Source organism: Gavialis gangeticus, unplaced genomic scaffold (assembly GCF_001723915.1).
Source record: "Gavialis gangeticus isolate Ggan-Ray unplaced genomic scaffold, GavGan_comp1, whole genome shotgun sequence".
NCBI lineage: Eukaryota > Metazoa > Chordata > Crocodylia > Gavialidae > Gavialis > Gavialis gangeticus.
The window spans coordinates 49,517,382-49,536,782 of record NW_017729034.1 but is presented as its reverse complement, the minus strand read 5'-3'; the positions used below and the strand labels follow the sequence as shown (position 1 = coordinate 49,536,782).

Genomic DNA, 19,401 nt, shown 5'->3' with positions numbered 1-19,401 from the left:
AATTAAGCCTCCACTCACAATTGGAACCAGGTGTTCTTGTCATAAGTCATGGGATCCTCCAAAAATATTTATGCAGATGAGGTGCAGGGCAATCTGGTCCAGCTCTACTTCATGGCAGTCAGGACCATGCTAATCATGTACAACAGGCTGAGGGGCAACAGAGGAATTCTGGGTAAACTCTTTGGGGCCCCCTTTGGTGATGTTTGCCAGACATTTGGGCTAGGGACAGACATTACACACAAACCAGTTTAAATGATTAGAAACTGGTTTAAACCTGTAGCAGACCAGATGTTCCATGCTCATATACCAGTTTGAAAATGGCTGAAACCAGTTTGAGATAAACCTGATTGAATGTAGTATCAGACTTAACTGATTTTGGTCAAACTGGTTTATGCAATGTCTGTCCCAGACCCTTTCCCAGTTTAAGTGAGTCCCCCTGTATCCTGGCATTCTCTCTGGGCTGGGCAGTCTGTTCCACAGCAGAGCTGGCCCTGCCCCTCTGCTCCCTGGCTGGAGCTCTGGCAGAGACTGCAGGTGTCTGCCTGGCTTCCCCCTGCTCCCCTCACCACTACCTGCTCAAGCAGCATTTACCCTCTACTTAACACAGACCCCTCTCAGCATTAGCTAGCATACCACATTCTGGATGCAGTCTGTGCTGTGGGAGATGGAACAAAGGCAGACAGGAACATGTCAGCTTAGGGCTTTTTGGGGCTAATCAACTGGTAGCTGGTAATGTCCCTCCATTCCTTCCTTGTGAAAAGTTGTTTAAGAAGAGCTTGAACTAATGAGAGGGACTTGTTTTGTTAGATGGGCTGATAAATGCTCTGTTTTCAACTCCCTGTGTAACTCCCTGCTGTATAACTCAATACTCTTTTTCCACAGCGGAGCGGGGAACCCCTCCCTAATCAGTGCATCTTGCTGGGGCCTGGCCATGCCCTCCTTCCAGCACTGTGGAAGGGAAGGGAGGGCTGCTGTAGCACCCCCTGGCTTCTAGCCTGAGCCACGGCAGACATGTGTTTGCATTTCTTTAGTCCAGAGGGGATGTCTTTACAGTTACAAACTGGTTTAGCTTAGCCAGGTTAGGCTAACCTACAAAGATTGAATCATTTCAGGCTCAGGCTTTTTGAATGTCTGTCCTTAGCCTTAAAGCTGGTGAAGAAACAGGAATAATTGGAGATGGGAAAGAGAGGCTCAGTAAAGAAGTAGTAAAAATGTATTTATTGTAGTGTCTCATCATGATTTGAGAAAGAGCCAGTGCTGAGGGGAACTGAATACAATGGACACTGCAATATATCTTATTCTGAAAGGCTTCACTAACCTATGCTCGTGCTATATATGTTAGCCCAATATGTCCCATGCATTTTAATTATACTCAGGGTTGGCAGTTTAATCAACTTTATAGTTAGATCACATGTTGCTTTTGGCATCAGTGTAATGATAGACAATGTGTTTAGTGAGGTTTCCTTGTATGCAAATGTAAGTTGAGGGGGTTTTTCCCACATGTTGATTAGGGGGAAAAAACAGGCACTGGGCTAGCAGTCAGATTCTCAAAATTAGGACATCATATGTTCCTTTCAAGTATAATTCATATGCATTGTACTAATAAATTCATCAGCTCAATCCTTCTTTAAAGAATTGTGTCAAGATTGAGGCATATATTTAAGCATATGTATGTCAGTGAAGGAATATGCAGTCCTTCATTGACACCATTCATTTGCTTAGGATTAAGATACATCCAGATACCTGAGACATATATCATGTTTTGGTGTGGAACTTAAGTATTTGTTTTACTCTGAGAGTCTCGTATGATTAATATATTAAGTATCAAAGCACTAATTATATTCTTCATTATTTTTTAAATAACTTTTCCCTTAAAATTAGTGTTCTAATTGCGTGCATACCTTCTGGTGTTTCACATGTATTTCTTCTTTGTCAGAATCTTGTCCCTAGTCTTTATTGCACATCTTTGCATGTTAGGCATACCTTCTTCTTTGACAATGCACCTTATCTTTCTAGGGTATGATCAACCTTGTCCTCGAATGTATTGATCGCTTACATGTTTACAGCAGTGCAGCTCACTTTGCTGATGTAGCTGGGAAGGAAGCAGGAGAGACCTGGAAATCTATTCTAAACTCTTTGTATGAGTTATTAGGTAAGACACATTGTGGGTGATGGGGTTTTGCTAAGTTAAAAATAACATTTGGTTGAAAAGAATATCTGAAATGAAAAAGTATTGACATTATGTAGATCCTCTGGTGCAAAAATACGTTTATTGCTATCTAATGCAAGTACATAAAATAAAGTCACCATTTTAGATGAAGAATAATAGCATAACTCCCAATCTAAAGAAACTCAAAACAAATGAGTCTCAGATTCAAGAAACTGATCTACTTCTTTTCCTTTCAAAGTTACTTCCATAGTTGCAGTAGTGAGAGGCCTGAGGTTTTGGAGGCAAGCCTGAAACCTTACAAGAACTTGAGTCTTATGGCAGAAAACGGAACTCAAGTATATATGAAAAGCTGTCATTTCAGAATTTCCAATATTATACAATCATTAAGATTTATAAGACCTTAGATGTTAATTAGTGTAAGACTTGGTCAATAATATGGAAATTGTAGTTATGCCAATAAAACATCATACACTAATTACCTATAACCTGTCTGCACTCAGAAGTTAAGCACTTGGAACTTAGGAAATGTTAGAAATGAGGTCATTCATACAAAATTAATATGATTCATAAACATGATACAGTCTTACAAGATCATGCACTATTTTTCTATAGGTTCCCTGAATCACAAATGTACCGAACTGATAGTGCTCAGTTGTTGAGCAACTTTTCAAGATTTTTTTCCCTTGCTAATCAGTATGTGACCCTAAGTGTTATTTACCACAATATGGGTCGAAGACAGAGCTATTGATTTCTTCATTGACTTTGTCTTAGCATTTATCACAATACTGAGCATTTACAAATATTAATGAATATATCCTCATGATACTGATTGGAGATGAGGGTATGAAAATAATCTGATTTCTATATATGAGAAGTTGAGGCACAGAAAGTTTCTCATACCCCTGCAGCTGTGAGACTGCAACTGTTGTGGTATCCCAGCCTTCAGGATTTGTGAAGCACCCCAGGAGCTGGGACCCAGCATCCTGGAAACTCCCAGGCTCTAGGGTGCATATAGGCTTCTCCAGCTGGGAACTCCACTCAGCTGGCAGGTTTCCCAACCATAGGAGCCCCCAGCCACATGTTTGATTAATGGTGCGCTAGGAAGGAGCTACGAAGTTACTACAAATATTTTGTGGAATGACTTTGTAGCTTATTCTGCTTTTTAGCATGCCATTAATTGATTGAACATGGTGGACGGCTGATGACTTAAGGTACAATTAACTGGTTATTCAAGTCCTAAGAGTAATGTGTAGATGGGGCCTTAGAGAGATACGGATATTATAGTTGGTCTATGATTTGGACTCCTTTTGCTTGCTTAGGTACAGCTGCATTTCCCTTAATGATTATCCTTTAAACACAAAATGAAGGTACAGTTATAATTCTTTTACTTATCACCATCCAGTCAAGAATGAGGCAAGAGACAAATCTATTGCCTTACCTTTTATTGTCACAAACCAAAAGCATAAGAACAAACATTTATTCCTATGCCCATCTAACTCCGCAGAGACACATGAGGTGGCATGCAGCCTGGTAGCAGGTCATCTCCAATTTGCAAAGTTCTCCCTTCTTCCCTTGGGCCTATACCTTCTATATGTAGGTGGCTTGTTCTAATATTCTAATAAATGTTCTGTGATTGATTTTATTTACATGTCTTTGTTTTAGTGAAACTTTTGAAACTGGTTTGAATCAGTTTTGTAATGGATTTAATTGGAATTTATGTCTCTGTGAAAGTTGCAGTTCTGGAAACAAGGATTTCTTTTCTCCTTCCCTCACCATCATGTAACGCTGCTGACCACTGTTCTGTTTTTTTTGTTACCTTGGTTTATTGGCTTACATCTTATGATCTTCAGTAACAAGGCTGCTTTGTTTTTCAGCTCATCCCAGAAATTTAACACAAATACAAATTAGAGCAAAACTATATTTGATACACTTGGTTATACCAATCATAACTACCTGTTAAAGCTATGATGATAGTATGTTTGGTTTATCTAATGTACAGCCTTCTTTTATAATGTCTTCTTTCAGACCTTGTGCTATGCTTAATTTGATCTGGTTGAACTGCATGCGCTAATTTCTTTCTTTCCTTTGTTGACCAGACTAGGAGTCATGCATGCAAAAGTACATTCTGTGTTCAATCAGAAATAAGGGTTTAGAGTCTTTTGCTTTAGCCATACTTTGTAGATTGGCATAGATCCCTTGAAAATGATCCATGTTGGCAACAAGTGTTTATACGTGTCTGTCTTACAGTATTCATTCAACAATCCCCACCCCCATTTAATAGGATATTGCTGTTAACTCTAACTATTATTAGTGTTTTTTAAAAAGCAGCAATCCAACACACCCTAGCCCAATTCTAGTGGCCTTGACCAACAAACTTTATTCTACTTTCCGATGTTACTGTTGATGGTTAAGATGCAAGCTAAAGCTTGTCATATTGTCAAAATTTAGGCTTATGCTAGGTCTAGAATCTGCTCATGTCATTGTGGTGTTTCAGTTGACCATGTCTGAACCTACAGTGGGAATGAATGTAATGTGAATGTGTAATGACAACTGCATTATAATGTACGTACACCAGGGATTGAATTTAGGTTTCACAAATAACTTTTAATTGTGGAAAATCCTAACATTAACTTAACTTTGCCACCTTTATAATGTTCTACTAAAGTTCTTTTCCTAAAATGCAAATGAAAACCTCGAGGGAACCTTGCAATCCCTATGCCCAGTAGCCTTTCGGCAGGGGCTGCAGGACAAGACACTTCAAAATGCAAGATCACTGGGAGTCCTGGAGCTCTCTGCAACCCATCATGTTGACTGCCTTGTCCTGCAACTTCCTCAGATCCAGCTGCATTTATGTTTTTTAGACATCTGGGTTCACTGGGACCCTGCAGACCAAAGGCTCCCCAATCCCAGGTAACTGGCATGCCTTGGCCTTTAAAACTGGTGTGTACAACTCAGTTGCACATGTGGGTTTTAGATCTCCTAGCATACTAAAATAGTTTAAAACTAGCATGTGAAACTGAGCTTTTTAGATGTCCAGGGGTGCAGGGACCTTGGGATTGAGGAGAGTTTCCCAGATTCCAGGGTCCTTGCATGGGAGCCTTTGGGTTTGCAGCTGCTAGGCAGGGAGAACCAAATCACATCATGCCATTAGATGAATATCTGCCAACGCCCTAGTCTCCTCCCCTTTACGTGGGTAAATCTGGGAGTGAAATGTCATATAATGTGTAATAGCTTTACCAATATCAATTTGTGGGTGACAGCTTTCGTTCTCAGGAGTTATTAAGATCATCCCAAAAGAGCACTAGTAAAACTTGTGTACGTAACTGTCACTCCTTCTTGTACCTCTTAAACAAAGTGACATTTACAATTGCTTCTGATAGCCTCTAATATTTTTGTTGGACTGTTTTTGTATCCATTTTGACCCTTTGACCTCTGAGCTGTAGTCATTAAAGAACCAAATTGTCCAGGATGTTGATAGGATTAAAAAAACCTCCAAGAAGGGCAAGATAGTTTTTTGATGGGCAAAACCAACGTTTTGGGGAGGAGGAGGAAACACATTTCCAGAAGAGAAGCATGAAAGTGATGTTAAATATATATCAGAGAAGAAAAAGGTGGATATTTGAGGTGCACAGGAGATTAGAGAGTAAGTATACATCTTGGTGAGCTCTTGTGTTTCTATGGGCCCTTACAGCATAAATGCAGATGGTGCAGTGTCTAACATCCAGTGTTACTGGTTTCATCTTAGCACTGTGGGGAGCATTAACATAGCATAGTACCATTTCTGCTTGTCCCTGTTGGTGTTGCCTGAGGCATTGCTCAGCCAGGCCAGGGGATCTGTTTCCTTGACTGCAGAATACTTTCTATGAGAACTAACTGGCTGATAGTTGTAGAACTAACCCTGCTTCCTGATTAAATATTCAGAGGTCAGAGAATCCCTTACACAACAGTCTACTTGCTCTTTTCCAAGCAGAGATTGATTTTCACAGGTGATATTTATAGAGCACAAGGCACACGTATTTATTCCAACATCTTTTCCATTATATAACGTTTCTGGTTGCAGTATCTCCTGATGGGTAATGCCTAAGAATACTGACCTTAGTCTAGTAATGGTGGATTCATGTACTCCCCTGTATTGAATAATGATGTAGCTATTCAGTAATTGCATACATACTAAATAGAATATAGCTCATTCGGTTTTGTTTTCACAAACCATCGTTTTTCATTAAATATGTTTGTAAATCAGAGTAAGTGGTTGATGCTGTCATAGTTCATGGCTTTTCGTCATGTTATTGCTTCTGTTTGTGGCATATATATCACTCTTACAATACTGAAGAAATCTGCAAGTGTTTAGCTGAAATTGGTTTTTACATAGGATGGAAATGAGTGCAGTTTCAGACTGAGGAATTGCAGCATTTATACGTTTGTCTGCTATAAATATCTAAGTAACTGTATCATGTTATTAGAGCATCACAAATTAGGAGGGTTACATGGTGGTCTTAATGGGCAACGTAACAGCATGTAAAAGTAAATATTCTTCATTTGATTCATTAAAAGCTATGAAAAGTTTCCAATTTTCAAAACACCTTATTTGCTGAGGGGTAGAAAGAAAATGAAATGCGGGATAGAATAATAGAAAAACAGTTCTGGAAAAGACTTCAGGAAATCATTTAGTCCAACCCTCCCTCACTTAAAAACTCCACAACCTCTTTTAAAGTTAGTCTTTCTTAACATCCAGCCCAAATTTCCCTGTAGTAACTTGAAACCCTTGTGGTCAGAGAGAGCAGTTGATTATCTCTGGACTTTACCCTGGTAGAGATTCCAAGGAAATAAAAAGTATAACAGAAAAACAAACAGCTGCCCCAAACAAGTCATCTTCTTCTTTTTCTTCTGGGACCTATGTCAAGCTGCAATCTGGCTTAACATCTTGTAATTGGCAAAAGGGTCTTGGAGTCATTACTGATGCCAAAATGACCATGGGCCGACAGTGTGGGGAAGCGGTCAGGAAGGCCAACCACACCTTGTCATGCATCCACAGATGCATCTCGAGCAGGTCCAAGGAGGTGATCCTCCCCCTCTATGCAGCATTGGTCAGGCCGCAGCTGGAGTACTGCATCCAGTTCTGGGCACCGCACTTCAAGAGGGATGTGGACAACATGGGGAGGGTCCAGAGGAGGGCCACTCGCATGATCAGGGGGCAGCAGGGCAGGCCCTACGAGGAGAGGCTCAGGGACCTGAACCTGTTCAGCTGAGGGGGGATTTAGTGGCCATTTACAAACTAGTCAGAGGGGACCAGCAGGCATTGGGGGAGTCCCTGTTTCTCCGAGTGACTAGAAATAATGGTCACAAGCTGGCAGAGGGTAAATTCAGATAAGACATCAGGAGGCGCTACTTCACTGTCAGGGCAGCTAGGATCTGGAACCAACTTCCAAGAGAAGTGGTGCTGGCTCCTACCCTGGGGGTCTTTAAGAGGAGGCTAGATGAACACCTTGCCAGGGTCATTTGACCCCAGTACTCTTTCCTGCCATGGCAGGGGGTTGGACTTGATGATCTGCTCAGGTCCCTTCTGACCCTACCAACTACAAAACTATGAATGCAACACATATGGTTTGAAATAAAGGTTAAAATGACACAGGGTCCCATGAATGTTGACAAAGAAGATTTGATTTTTTTTTTACTTTAGTTTTATTTATAACTGATTCACTACCAGATAATACTGTTCAGAATTATTCTATTTGTTTTTCTTCTTTGTTATAAACTTATAAAAGGTAACCTTGAATATATAAATATCAACGTGTGGTTTTCCATCTTTACTACTACTAGCATAAAATGGACTGAGTAAAGGTTTGAAAGTTCTGAAGTAGCTGTTGATGGACGTCAAAATGGCTACTTTTATGGCATTTGCTTTTTACAGTGGCTGGAATTGCTTATAATTGCTATTAGGGCTGTATGAATAATTTATGGATTTGGGATTTTAGCCTTAGTTTTGTTTCTGCTTTGACATTTAAACTAAAACAAACAATCCCTCCCCCCACCTCTGAAAATGGCATGTGGACCCAAAATACAAATGCTTAGTTTTTAATTCCTGAAATGAAAAGTTGAAAAAAAATTCTGGTTTAACTGGAACTTTTCATTTTTTCTGCAAATAGATGGCTATGATTTTGGCACTTGTAATAGAAGCCAAGGAAATGAAGATATCTATTCATGTGTGACGAGGAGAAGCAGTGGTTTTTTAACTCAATAGGCCAGTGGTTAGTGCACTCACTGAGGATGCAGGATGCATCGAGTCAAATTCTTCCTTTCTCTTAGGGGATTTGCCGCCTCATTCTCCAAGGCCCAGGAACACATTGTCACCACCTCATCTGCCTGTTTGTGTCTCTGTCTGGAAACAGATGTCCCCTACGTGCTGCCATAAAATATTCTATGGTGGCACAAAGCCAAAGCAAACAGACATCCATGCCCTTGTCATACCAAAATTGCCCCAAATTGTGGTCATTACAATAGATGGGAACAATTTTTGCCTCTTTTTTTGCAGCAGATGCCTATCTGCTTTGTAGTGGGACAGCACAGACAGCCTGGCGCTGTCTGTGCTCTCTAGCTGCCCCAAGCAGGTATTCTTGCATCTTCTGGGCATGATCCTGCAGGTACCAGGAATTCTCCTGCAGGATCAGGCCTCTGAAGCTATGTGAATGCCTGCCTGGGTTTCCCTGCTTGTAGAGCTGCTCCCCAGGACTCCTCTGGAAGGAGATTTCCCAAGTGCATGCGTCATGCTGCCATCCCTTGACTCTGTCACCTGGTGAAGTAGGTCAGCTGTGCTAGAACACATCCCAGCACAGCTAATTCTGCTCCAGGGACAACATCTGTTTCTATTGTCAGTAACTGCAGAACTAGCTTGTGCAAAGTGAAGTGGTATCAGCATAGGTGATTGAGAGCAATGCATCCTGGCATATCTTTTAGCAAGGGTAGGCAACCTTTTTCGGCTGTGGGCTAGAATTACCCACGCTGTGTCAGGGGTGGAGGGAGGGAGGAGGGACAGCTGGGTGATGTGATCCAACATCCACTACCAGTTGTCCCCTGTAGCAGCACAAGGAGAGCGCCTGCAGCTGGCACTTGTCCCCATGACCGATTATGAACTAGCTGTGATGACATTCCACCCCAGGCACCAATCACAAACCTCAGAGATATCTATATCCATTACTCACCTCCATGGGAATCAATGAGAGCCACTTCCATGTGGTGATCTCTGGTAACGTCTCTGATGACCAGGAGCTCCCAAATCGACAAAAATGCCAAACTGCACAAAGATAAAGTTACGGACCCCATTTTGTCATATAAAAGAAGAACTCATCTCCATTTCCGAGTAGAGAGGAAGGAGAAAAGCCTAGCTGCTTTTTGTCTGGTAACCTAGTGGTACTTGCCAAGAAATTGTAAGACCTGAGTTTTAGGGTCCTGTGAGGGGGTGTTACCAACATTTCCTATTTCTCAAGAAACTGACTTAACCCATCAGTCTCCTGTATCTTGGTGAGTGAATTCAATTCTGGACTGTTGGGTAAATGAGAAAACATGACCATTAGTGTGAAGTATCCGTTCATTAAGTCGTCATTTTCTGTGATGTGATTAGAAATGCCTGAAACATTTTTTTCAAGACTTCTGAAATATTTTAAACATTGCCTAAATTAGTAAAAAATTTCAGATGCTCAAAAGTGCATTTCGTAGATTTCATAGACATTAGGGCTGGAAGGGGTTTTGCAAGATCATTGGGTCCAGCCCCCTGCCGAAGGAGCAGGAAGTCAGCTGGGGTCAAATCACCTCAGCAAGATAAGTATCCAAGCATTTCTTAAAGGTATCCAGAGTAGGCGTTTGCACCACTTCTGAGGGGAGTCTATTCCAGACTCTGGAGACTCAGATGGTAAAGAAGTTTTTCCTTATGTCCAGTCTAAAACGGTCTTTCAGCAGTTTGTGATTTATTTTGTTTTGGGTGAATAAATTAGTCACAGTTTGGTTCTTTTCTTAGCTGCGATTGCTATATGTTATAGACTACTGGACCTGTGTATTCCATATGCATTATGATGATATGCTGCTTTAAAGAGCGTGATTGATCCAGACTGCATCTATCCCTGTTCTGAGCAAGGCTGACCAGAGGCTGAGAGGGACAAATTGATTAGGGCCCACTTCCAACTGGATCATTTAAGAGGACTCCCCCCAAAAAAAGGAGAGGGTACATGGGGAGCAACAGCAAAGGAACAGTGAACAGTGAAACTGCAAAAGATAACAAGTATGGAGCCAACCCTACGAGGTTTTCTTTCCTTCTCATCAGGGTGAGGAAGAAGTTTGTGGGTTTTTGACTGTAGTTCTTTCTCTAAGAATAAATTTGGCTAAATAAAACTGAAAAAAACTAGGGAGTGGGTGCTTGTTGTTTATGTAGGCTGGAGATTGGGACAGCAGTCCACAATGTGCAGAAGATGGTTGTTTGACAACATACACGCATGTGTATGTGAATATAGATATAGATATAGATAGATAGATAGATAGATAGATAGATATACTGATAGATATTGTGTTACAGCCTTATCGTGTTATCACATTCTAGTTTTTCCACAGGGCACCTGTCTCAGTTCACTGTGATAGGTTGGGAAAGGAGCAGCTGTTCAATATTTATTCTCTTCTGAGTTTGGCACCAGGATCCTCTTCTATGCTCCTGGCACTGAATGGGGACTTTTATAACTATTTGGCAGCCACAATTAAGAAAATAGAAGAGTTTCACTATTTTGCTGAATTATCATTGTAACATATTGAGGTATCAAACTATTAGTGCCTCCATTTTACAGGCAAAGACTTGAGGTGTGCTGAAATCAAATGACATCTAATATCACATAGAAAATTTAAGGCAGACTCAGATAAAGACCCCAGGCCTCATAAGTTCCACTCCATGACTTAACCACCGGGGCAGTCCTTCTCCTCCAGTAGACTTCTGTCTTGTCTAATTGACTACCTTGTACAACTCCTGAAGTGAAAGAAGAAAGTATTTTGGATTCTTTTTTTCTGTGATCATTCATTCTGGTGCATAGTTTTTTCCCCCCCTAGTTTCACCCACATAGCTTTCATGGGGTCATTTAGTGCACTAGATGAGGTGTACCACCTTCCGGGATGGACATGTGTAGAATCCATGAATTCTGATGGTTTCATTGTTGTGGGGGCATAGTTTCTGAGGGCTATCTGGTAGCTAGTAGTGGGAAAAGGGAATATTTCTCTTAAGGTCTGGTCTTTTTTGAGTGTGGGCTGTAATTGTTTAATGATCTTTATTATTGATTCAAGTGTGGAACAGTAGGTGACAACCACGAATTTGTGGTCAGTGGATTTTTTTTTTTCTTGTGTTATAGTAAACTGCTGGAGTGTCCTTGCTGGGTAAAGGCAGTGTTCAATTCAGAGGAGGGTGTCTAAATATTCTTCTAAGAGATATACTAGTAATGGAGCACCTGACTATAGATTACAACTTTCTTGCTGTGTTTGGGATGATTGCTGGCTTTGGGGTCTATGAGTTTTTTGTACATAGTGTTTTATAGGGTGATATCCCAGACGTAGGTCATGGTATCTAGAAAGTTTATTAGTGAAGAAGTAAGTACTGCAGACAGAATTTGATTGAAGGGGTGTTTGTTAAACCTGTGGTAGAAGTCAATAAGCAAGTCCAGATGATCAGTTCCTATGATACACATATCATTTCTATCATCCTGGTATACTGCAATCTTGGTGGTGCAGTTTTCTAAAATTCCTCCTCCAGGTGGCTCAATAAGAGATTGACATATTGTGTGAGGGAGGGAGGGGAATCATTTGAAGGAGGTGTTGGCTATTGAAAGTGATGTTGTTGTGGGTGAGGATGAAGGGCATATGTTGTGAATTTGTACATATGTTGTGGTTTCAAATCTGAGGGTAGTCCATGTTTTCATGGGTAGTTTAGGCAGGCAGCTGTGCCTTTATGATGTGGGATATTACTGTAGAGGCTGATGATATCCATACTTGCAAGTATTACTTTATCCCTGCCACTGGTGATAACAGCTCTCTTGAATGGTCTTGCTCTTTCACTTGTCAGGTTATCCTTTCTACTGCATGCATCCTATCTATTACTTATCTGATATCATACCCTGTTTTTAGTATATCATGTATCCTGGAGTTTTACACAAGTCTTTGTTCTACCTGCTGGTTAGCTGTGCTGTGTCTCCTTTTTCCTTTCAGAGACCTGGGGTACAGTGGTACCCCAAAGCTTGTCTGTGTCCCTCCCAGCTATACAGTTGGTCCAAAAAAGATATCATCATAACAATCTGCAATTTATTTATCCTCACAAAATCCCTGTGTAATTGAGAAACATTATGGTCCCCATTTTTTATAAACAGGGAACAGTAATGTAGAGAGATAAAGATAATATAGATACCTAAGTGAGATTTTTTTTTCCTAAGGTGTTTCCATCTTGACCAGCAGTTATCATTTTCCCATTGTGTAAGCATCTCAAAAACAGGAATTAATCTACATTGAAGAATTTGTTTATCCATAAGTAGCATTTTGAATACAAAAATTAAATGTGTAGTAGAGGTACTTGAATAACTCCTTAAAATATGGCCACATAATTCTTTGTTACTAAGAATGGCCCATTAAATAACATATAATATGCAAGGGATTTGTTTTCTGAGTAGAAGATGCGATCTCATGTTTTAAGAAATTCTGTAATATTAGAGATGCTTCTCTTCTGCAGCTTTGTTTTAGGTGCTGGCTTATGTACCTTTTTTATTACTGCCAAAACAGTCCCTGAGCCTGTCTCTATGCTTCTGGATCAGTTGTACTGTTTACCTGACCTGCAGTAAAATTATCAACAGATTCAGTGGACTGGTTATAAATGAGGGTTGAGTGGGCCCATTATTTTTTACTTTGAGTTTGTTACATGGTAATAAAGAAACATAGATTGCCTACAGACCATTAGGTATTTGGTTTCTTTTTTTCCCCATGCCACCAAATAGCTTGGTGGTATACTGGCTTTATACCTCTGCAGACTTAGTTTACAGCATACTGAGGTCACAAATCTGGAACACAAAACATAGTTCTTAATGTAAATAAATTAACACAAACAATTCTAAAGCAGTATAACATGATTAATAAGCACAGCAGTAAAGCTTAGCACTTCTTGTCTGTAACTGCCAAAGTGCTTAGAAACGTGTGCAAGCAGCTGAGAAACGGGGATGATTCAGTGACCTTCCAACATCACGCAGTGAACTAGTGGCAGATCTACATCTAAATGCAGGTCTCCTCAGCCAGTTGACCATACTGTCTCTCAGCATGCTCAATAATTTCTTCTGTACAAAATAGGCAAGGTGATTTCAGGTGAAGAATCATGCATTGGCAGACTTGTATAGGGAAGCTGGCACAAGGACAAGAACTGGTACTGTTCCACGCACCGGAGGGAAATGTTCATCCCTGACACTTTTTTTAGGTAGAAAAAATGGTTCTTCTGTGAGTGCTGTACAAATATATATTTGCTATCAGTATGCATGTGCGTCTAATCCACTTGAGTCAGAAGCTTTTTGTCAGTAAAACCCATTGGCAATGCATACAGTATGTGTCCTTGTGCTTTCAACTAAGGGCATAAAAGGCAGGGCTTCTACAACCTCCTTCCATTCCTTGTCAGAAAACCTAACTATCATTTCCTGAACCTTAAATTATGTATTCTGTTGATTGTACCAGTTCAAGGTAAATTTCAGTCACCCTGTATATTTATGTGTTCTCATCCATCCTTCCCAATCTCTCCTGTCAATACTTATCAGTAGAGCAGCAAGGCACCAGGGAAATTTGTATGAAAATAGCAGTGGACTTATCCTTTATGATGTTGAAACAGGGTCTTGATATTTAAGAACGCATCTATGGAAGCAATCATTAGCTCTACATCAGGGGTTTTAAACCTTTTTTAAGGAGTGTACCCCTTCTGGCTACACTTCTGGCAGAGCGGGGGTGGGGGGCTTGCACACAGCAGCAGCGTGGGGTGGTGGTGGCAGCTGCATGCAAGCTCCCCCACCACTGCATCTGGCCAGCTGGCTGGGTGGCAGCTGGGCAGCCCACAGAGGGGACCTGCTGCTCTTGTCCTCCTGGCCCTGGTCCTGGGAGGCGGCGGTGCGGAGTGGTAGATGGTGGTGCTCTGTCTCCACCCATCCACGTGTACCCCCTAGTCTTTTTCCAGGTACCCCCAAGGGTACGCATACTCCCGGTTGACAAATCCTGCTCTAGATAAACTGAAATATTTAAAATGAAGTTCAATTTGACGGCACTGGAATCCAACAAACTTTACTTCTTAAATAGAGATTATTGTATCCGTCTGATTGGCTGGATCATGGTTCACCCCATAATTCATAAAACTGTTAATTGATCTAGATAGTCTAATAACTATGATTCCTTTTTTCTTTTGTGTTCTTTCTATACTAGCGGCTCTGATTAGAGGGAATCGCAAGAACTGTGCTCAATTTTCTGGTTCTCTTGACTGGCTGATCAGCAGATTAGAAAGACTAGAAGCCTCCTCTGGTATGTTCCTCAGTAATCTATTCACTTGTTTTTGCCAGTTTTTTTTTTCTTATGCAGAATTGACAACGTGTTTATTTAATCGTATTATTTTGAAGATTTTTATCTTTTCCCTTGTGTAGGGTCATGTGTGCTTATGAGAGGATGGGTTGACGTCATGAAACAGTGTTATCCTTTGATCAACATTGGAATTCAGTGTTTCTTTTTGAGCCTCTCTGATTTGGAATTTAATGTGGACTAAAAATAAATATCTGAGCCTTGTCATCTGGTTATATTATCATTGCCATTCTGCAATATGAGCAAACAAGATCTTAATCTAAACTGTTACTTTTCCATTTGCGTTTCTTTTTAAGATGCCCTTTTCATCATCTAAATCTCCAGTGCCAGTACCTAGCCCTTCCTTTCAAAATCTGCATTTGTTCTAGAAATTCAGTCAAACTAAAGATAATAGTAGATGCCTTATATTTATATTGTGTGTCTCTCTCAAATTGTGGTGGTCTTTTAAGTATGTTCATGCTCTCTCTGTGTGTTTGTGCAGTACATGTGCACACACTTACGTAACTATATAACATTTAACAAATTATACACATTATAGCTGGAGTCAAAATATAGCCATTGCTCCTGTGAAAAGTGCTTCTGTTACTTCTAATAAATACAGCTTATCTAAAAGTTTGCCTTTCTGTTATCAGTTGCCTTCTGTCTCTGTCTTGAAAGACTGCATTGGGTTAGTAGTGATATGGAGAAGAGTGCCACCTTCTGAGTCATTAATGCACTTCTTATAATATTTGAATTTTCCTTGAAGATTTCCTATCTAGTGACTGATTTAGTTTCACTTAGCTTGGATATAAGATTTTCTAAAGGCTTAAAGAATTGTCACATTTCTCACATGATGATAAAACCTTTGTTATTGTATTGACTCAGATTAGAGGCATTCCCAAGGTTTATAGACTTCAAATCACTCATCCAGCAACTCAAAAACACTGGTGAATTTATATTACTGCAGAAAGTTATACAGAAATCACTGTCTTTATGTGTAAAGATTTTTCAGTTGAGCCGTATGAAAAGTAGCTTTCTTCTGAAAAGACACACTCGGTGATACACGAACTACTTCAAAATGGTTCGGCACATGAATAGCTTCTAATCAGCTTGATATGACAGCAAACCTCAGTTTTTAAAGTAGCACTTGTAGTGTATGATACTTTCAGAAGTTTTATGTTGTTTTCCAGGATAACATGCACATTAAATTGTAAGGCTGTCAGATGGCTCAAACTATTGTATCCCCATTTTTTTGTGTCAAAAGGCATTCATTTTTCAGTCTTTTGACTTTGAATATTTGGATAGTTGTTTCTGTCAGCATATTTAAAGTCAAATGAAGTCTTATTTTAAATCTGATGTTGAGTTGTTTTGATATTTTAACTATTTTTCATATCCTCAAAATATCTTGGTCTTGGTTTGCATATTTTACATGGACTTAAACAATATGTGTAGAATTTTTACTAGGTAAGCAATTTGTTTCCATTGTTATGGGCAGCTTGATATAAGCTAAAGTAAATATTTCAAGGTAAGTATTTTATACGTTTAATATGCCCTGGGACTATGGGGACCACTTTAAAAGATACATATTTCACTTGCAAAATGTAGCTCCCACTGATTTTTTAAAAAAATAGGATTTGCTTATTATCAAGCTACTTTTTTTAAAAGTTTGATAGAAAAATGTCTCATTTGTTGCCAATTTCTACCTTGTTCAGTTTGATTCAGTAGATGGATGATAGACAAACACCATAAAAATTTTTTTTTGTGCAATGTATCCTATGCCAGTGGTTGGAAGTGAGTTTGTTCATTTAGGAACTGATGATTAAGTTCTCTTTTAGGTTGTTGCTGTAAAAACTGACACTTCTGTTTTAAATATACATTTTTAAATTTTGCTGCTGCTTACCCTGATAATGTGCCAGGATGATTTTGTTCCGGTAGCTGGGTGGTAGCATCCAGGGACTGGGATTTTGGGAGGAGTCGCTAAGTCCATTTAAGATAGAGTTTTGACTGTTTTCCATGGATGGTTTTCATGTTGACAGCCACAATATTGAACTGAAGGGAAATGCTTTGTTTATATGACAAAATAAATAACAAATACTATAACCTTTCTATTTCACTTGTAGTTTTATCCATGGTGCACTGGATCAGATAAAACTATTTATCATAAGAAAATAATGTATACCTTAATATCCACTCTCTTTATAGTAATTTATTTCACACTTAGTTGTGCACAAGCCTAGTTCCATGTGCAAAATGGAACAAAAAATGTTTGATCTGAGATAATGAGTTTTTTAATGAATAACTTGAAAGAATCAGGTGAATTGAGAAAGCTGTATGAGAAGTAATTGGTGTAATAGGTCTTTGTCTTGTCTTATAACACTTTTTTGCATGCATTAGTCTATTAAATTATCTCACAAATAGGAGTGCAGAGTTTAATTTAAATATCTCTTCTCCCTGACAAAGGTGTTTGATGTGCTTATTTCAACTCCTTTAATTAAGAAAGGGATAAAACGATTAAAAACAAATTGAAAAAGATATACACATGGCAGTGCTTTTTTACCTTGAAACTTCTGAGCTTTTTGGACTCTTTCCCCTGCCATTGCTTAAACTGTCTCTGCCCACATTTCCTCCCATCACCAAAGCACAAGTTGCACCAATGGCAAAAGCCATTCATCATTAGCAAAGGAAAGCCACAACTACTTTTGGTCTGCAGCTTTTGACAAGTTGTTTAGAAATTTTATTTTTAAACTGATAATAGAAAAAAAGAGAAGCCTAGCCCTTTGGAAAAAGTAGTAGTATATGACCATGCAATTAAAGACTGTCATAATATCTATGCACCAGAGATCTGCACTGAACTGTATTGGAACTGTATTGGAAACAAATTCTGATACTTTCTAACTTTTGGATAACTTCATAATATTAACCTTTTTAACTTAGGCTTTTGGGTGCAATTTGGCTTCAAAAGCATGATAGTTCAATGAGACAAGATACATGTTTAGAAAGTAGATTAACCCTCATGCATAAGGATTTACTCCAAACAATCATGGGGTTGGGTTATGAAGAAACGTTTTATGTATAGGTTATATTACAGTTGTCTATAACAGGATTATTGCGCTTAAACACCTGAAACATCTGAGTATTGACATGTACTTATTTAATCGATTATGGCATTTTTTGTGTGATGGTCTTATTTTAGCACATATAATGGCATATTGAGGTTTATTTTTATGGCACTCCATATGTGTTGAGCAGTAGCAGGGAGATCAGCAATAGTATTGAGGCAGTGTAATACTGAGAGGTGTGTAGGGCCTATAAGTTAATTCAGAATAGGAAGTAAATTGGCACAACACTCGGTGGGTGTGTCTACATATGCATATTAATGCCTGCAAATAAACTCCAGGGCTTATCGCTTTGGAGTTTATTGCTTCCAGGTGCATGTCTTTGTTGACTTGACATGTGCCAGATCAACACTTGGGATCTCAATATTGTGCTGTTAGACAGGAGAGCATGATACAGAATTATGCACGCACAAGCTACACATATGACACTATGGGTCCACACACATGCGCACATATACACAAACATGCACTTTGGTCATGGCTGTGTGTCTTAACACTAGGGGGCACTTGGGGTTACTTGGGGTTGCTTGGTGCCAGGGTTACTTGGATCACTTGGCCCTGGGGTTACTTGGGGTCACCTGGTGCTGGGGTGGAAACGAGGGAAAAAGCCAGGGCTGGAGACGACAGAGCAGGCAGTGGAGCTGGGGGATGAAACTCAGGCAGCACCGAGGAGGAACAGTGGAGCAAGAGGTAAAGGGGTGGTGGGGCAGAAGTGAAGGGTGGTAAAAGTCAGAGTATAGAGGAGAGCAGAGCTGGGGTTTTGGAGGTGGCAGAGAGGGAGCCAAGATGGCAGAGGCAGAGAGAAAGAGAGAATGAAGGTCAGAGAGGCAGAGAGCAGAGATTGGAGCAGGGCTAGGAAGACAGTAAGACAAAAACCCAACTCAGGGTTCCAAAATAAGTGTTTTATTAAACAGGCAACACACTACACAGCCCCACAAAGTTATTAGTTCCCATACACATGCACAAATACTCACACTTCCCACCCCTGTACAATGGTAGCAGGAGAGAAAAGGCTTAATGTAGGGATTTGAGGTCCAAATATGTAGAGCAAGAGTTCAGGTCCCTTGCTTGGAGGAAGAAGGTGGGTGATAGCTACCTATTCCCAGGCTGAGAGTTGATCCTTGATGGCCAGTCAGGGTCTTCTCTAGCAAGGTGTTGTCCAGAGGGGGGTCACTGGCAGGGCCTCTGTGTGGATAGGTGGTGTGGCGTAGTGCTGGTCCAGATTGAGAGGGTGTCCCAAGGAGGTCACACTCTACCACCCCTGGGGGTGGGCTACCTGTGTCTCCTGTGGGAAGCACATTCCCAGGCAAGGGCCAGTACTGCTCAGATGCATATGTGGAGATCCAGGTGTCCTCATTGTCTGGTGGGACACAATGGTGGGGTTGCTGATTTCTGTAGGGTCTTTGTCTTCCAAATGTTGGGTTCCCGTAGGTTCTTTATCTTTCAAATGCTGGGTTTTGTCTCTGTTCCTAGGTGAGGTCTGTGTTTCCTGGGTGAGTCAATTCAAGGCAATGGTCGGGTCATTGAGTT

At 40.2% G+C, this 19,401-nt stretch overlaps 1 protein-coding gene across 1 annotated transcript in view; it reads left to right on the top strand.

The window, feature by feature from the left end:
• The window catches only part of RYR2 (ryanodine receptor 2), a 784,157-nt gene that overhangs the window by 223,901 nt on the left and 540,855 nt on the right, over window positions 1-19,401 (top strand). The window contains exons 16-17 of the mRNA XM_019526720.1: window positions 2,017-2,152; window positions 14,627-14,722. Coding sequence (XP_019382265.1) covers window positions 2,017-2,152; window positions 14,627-14,722 — 232 coding nt within the window. The remainder of the gene's footprint in view (window positions 1-2,016; window positions 2,153-14,626; window positions 14,723-19,401) is intronic.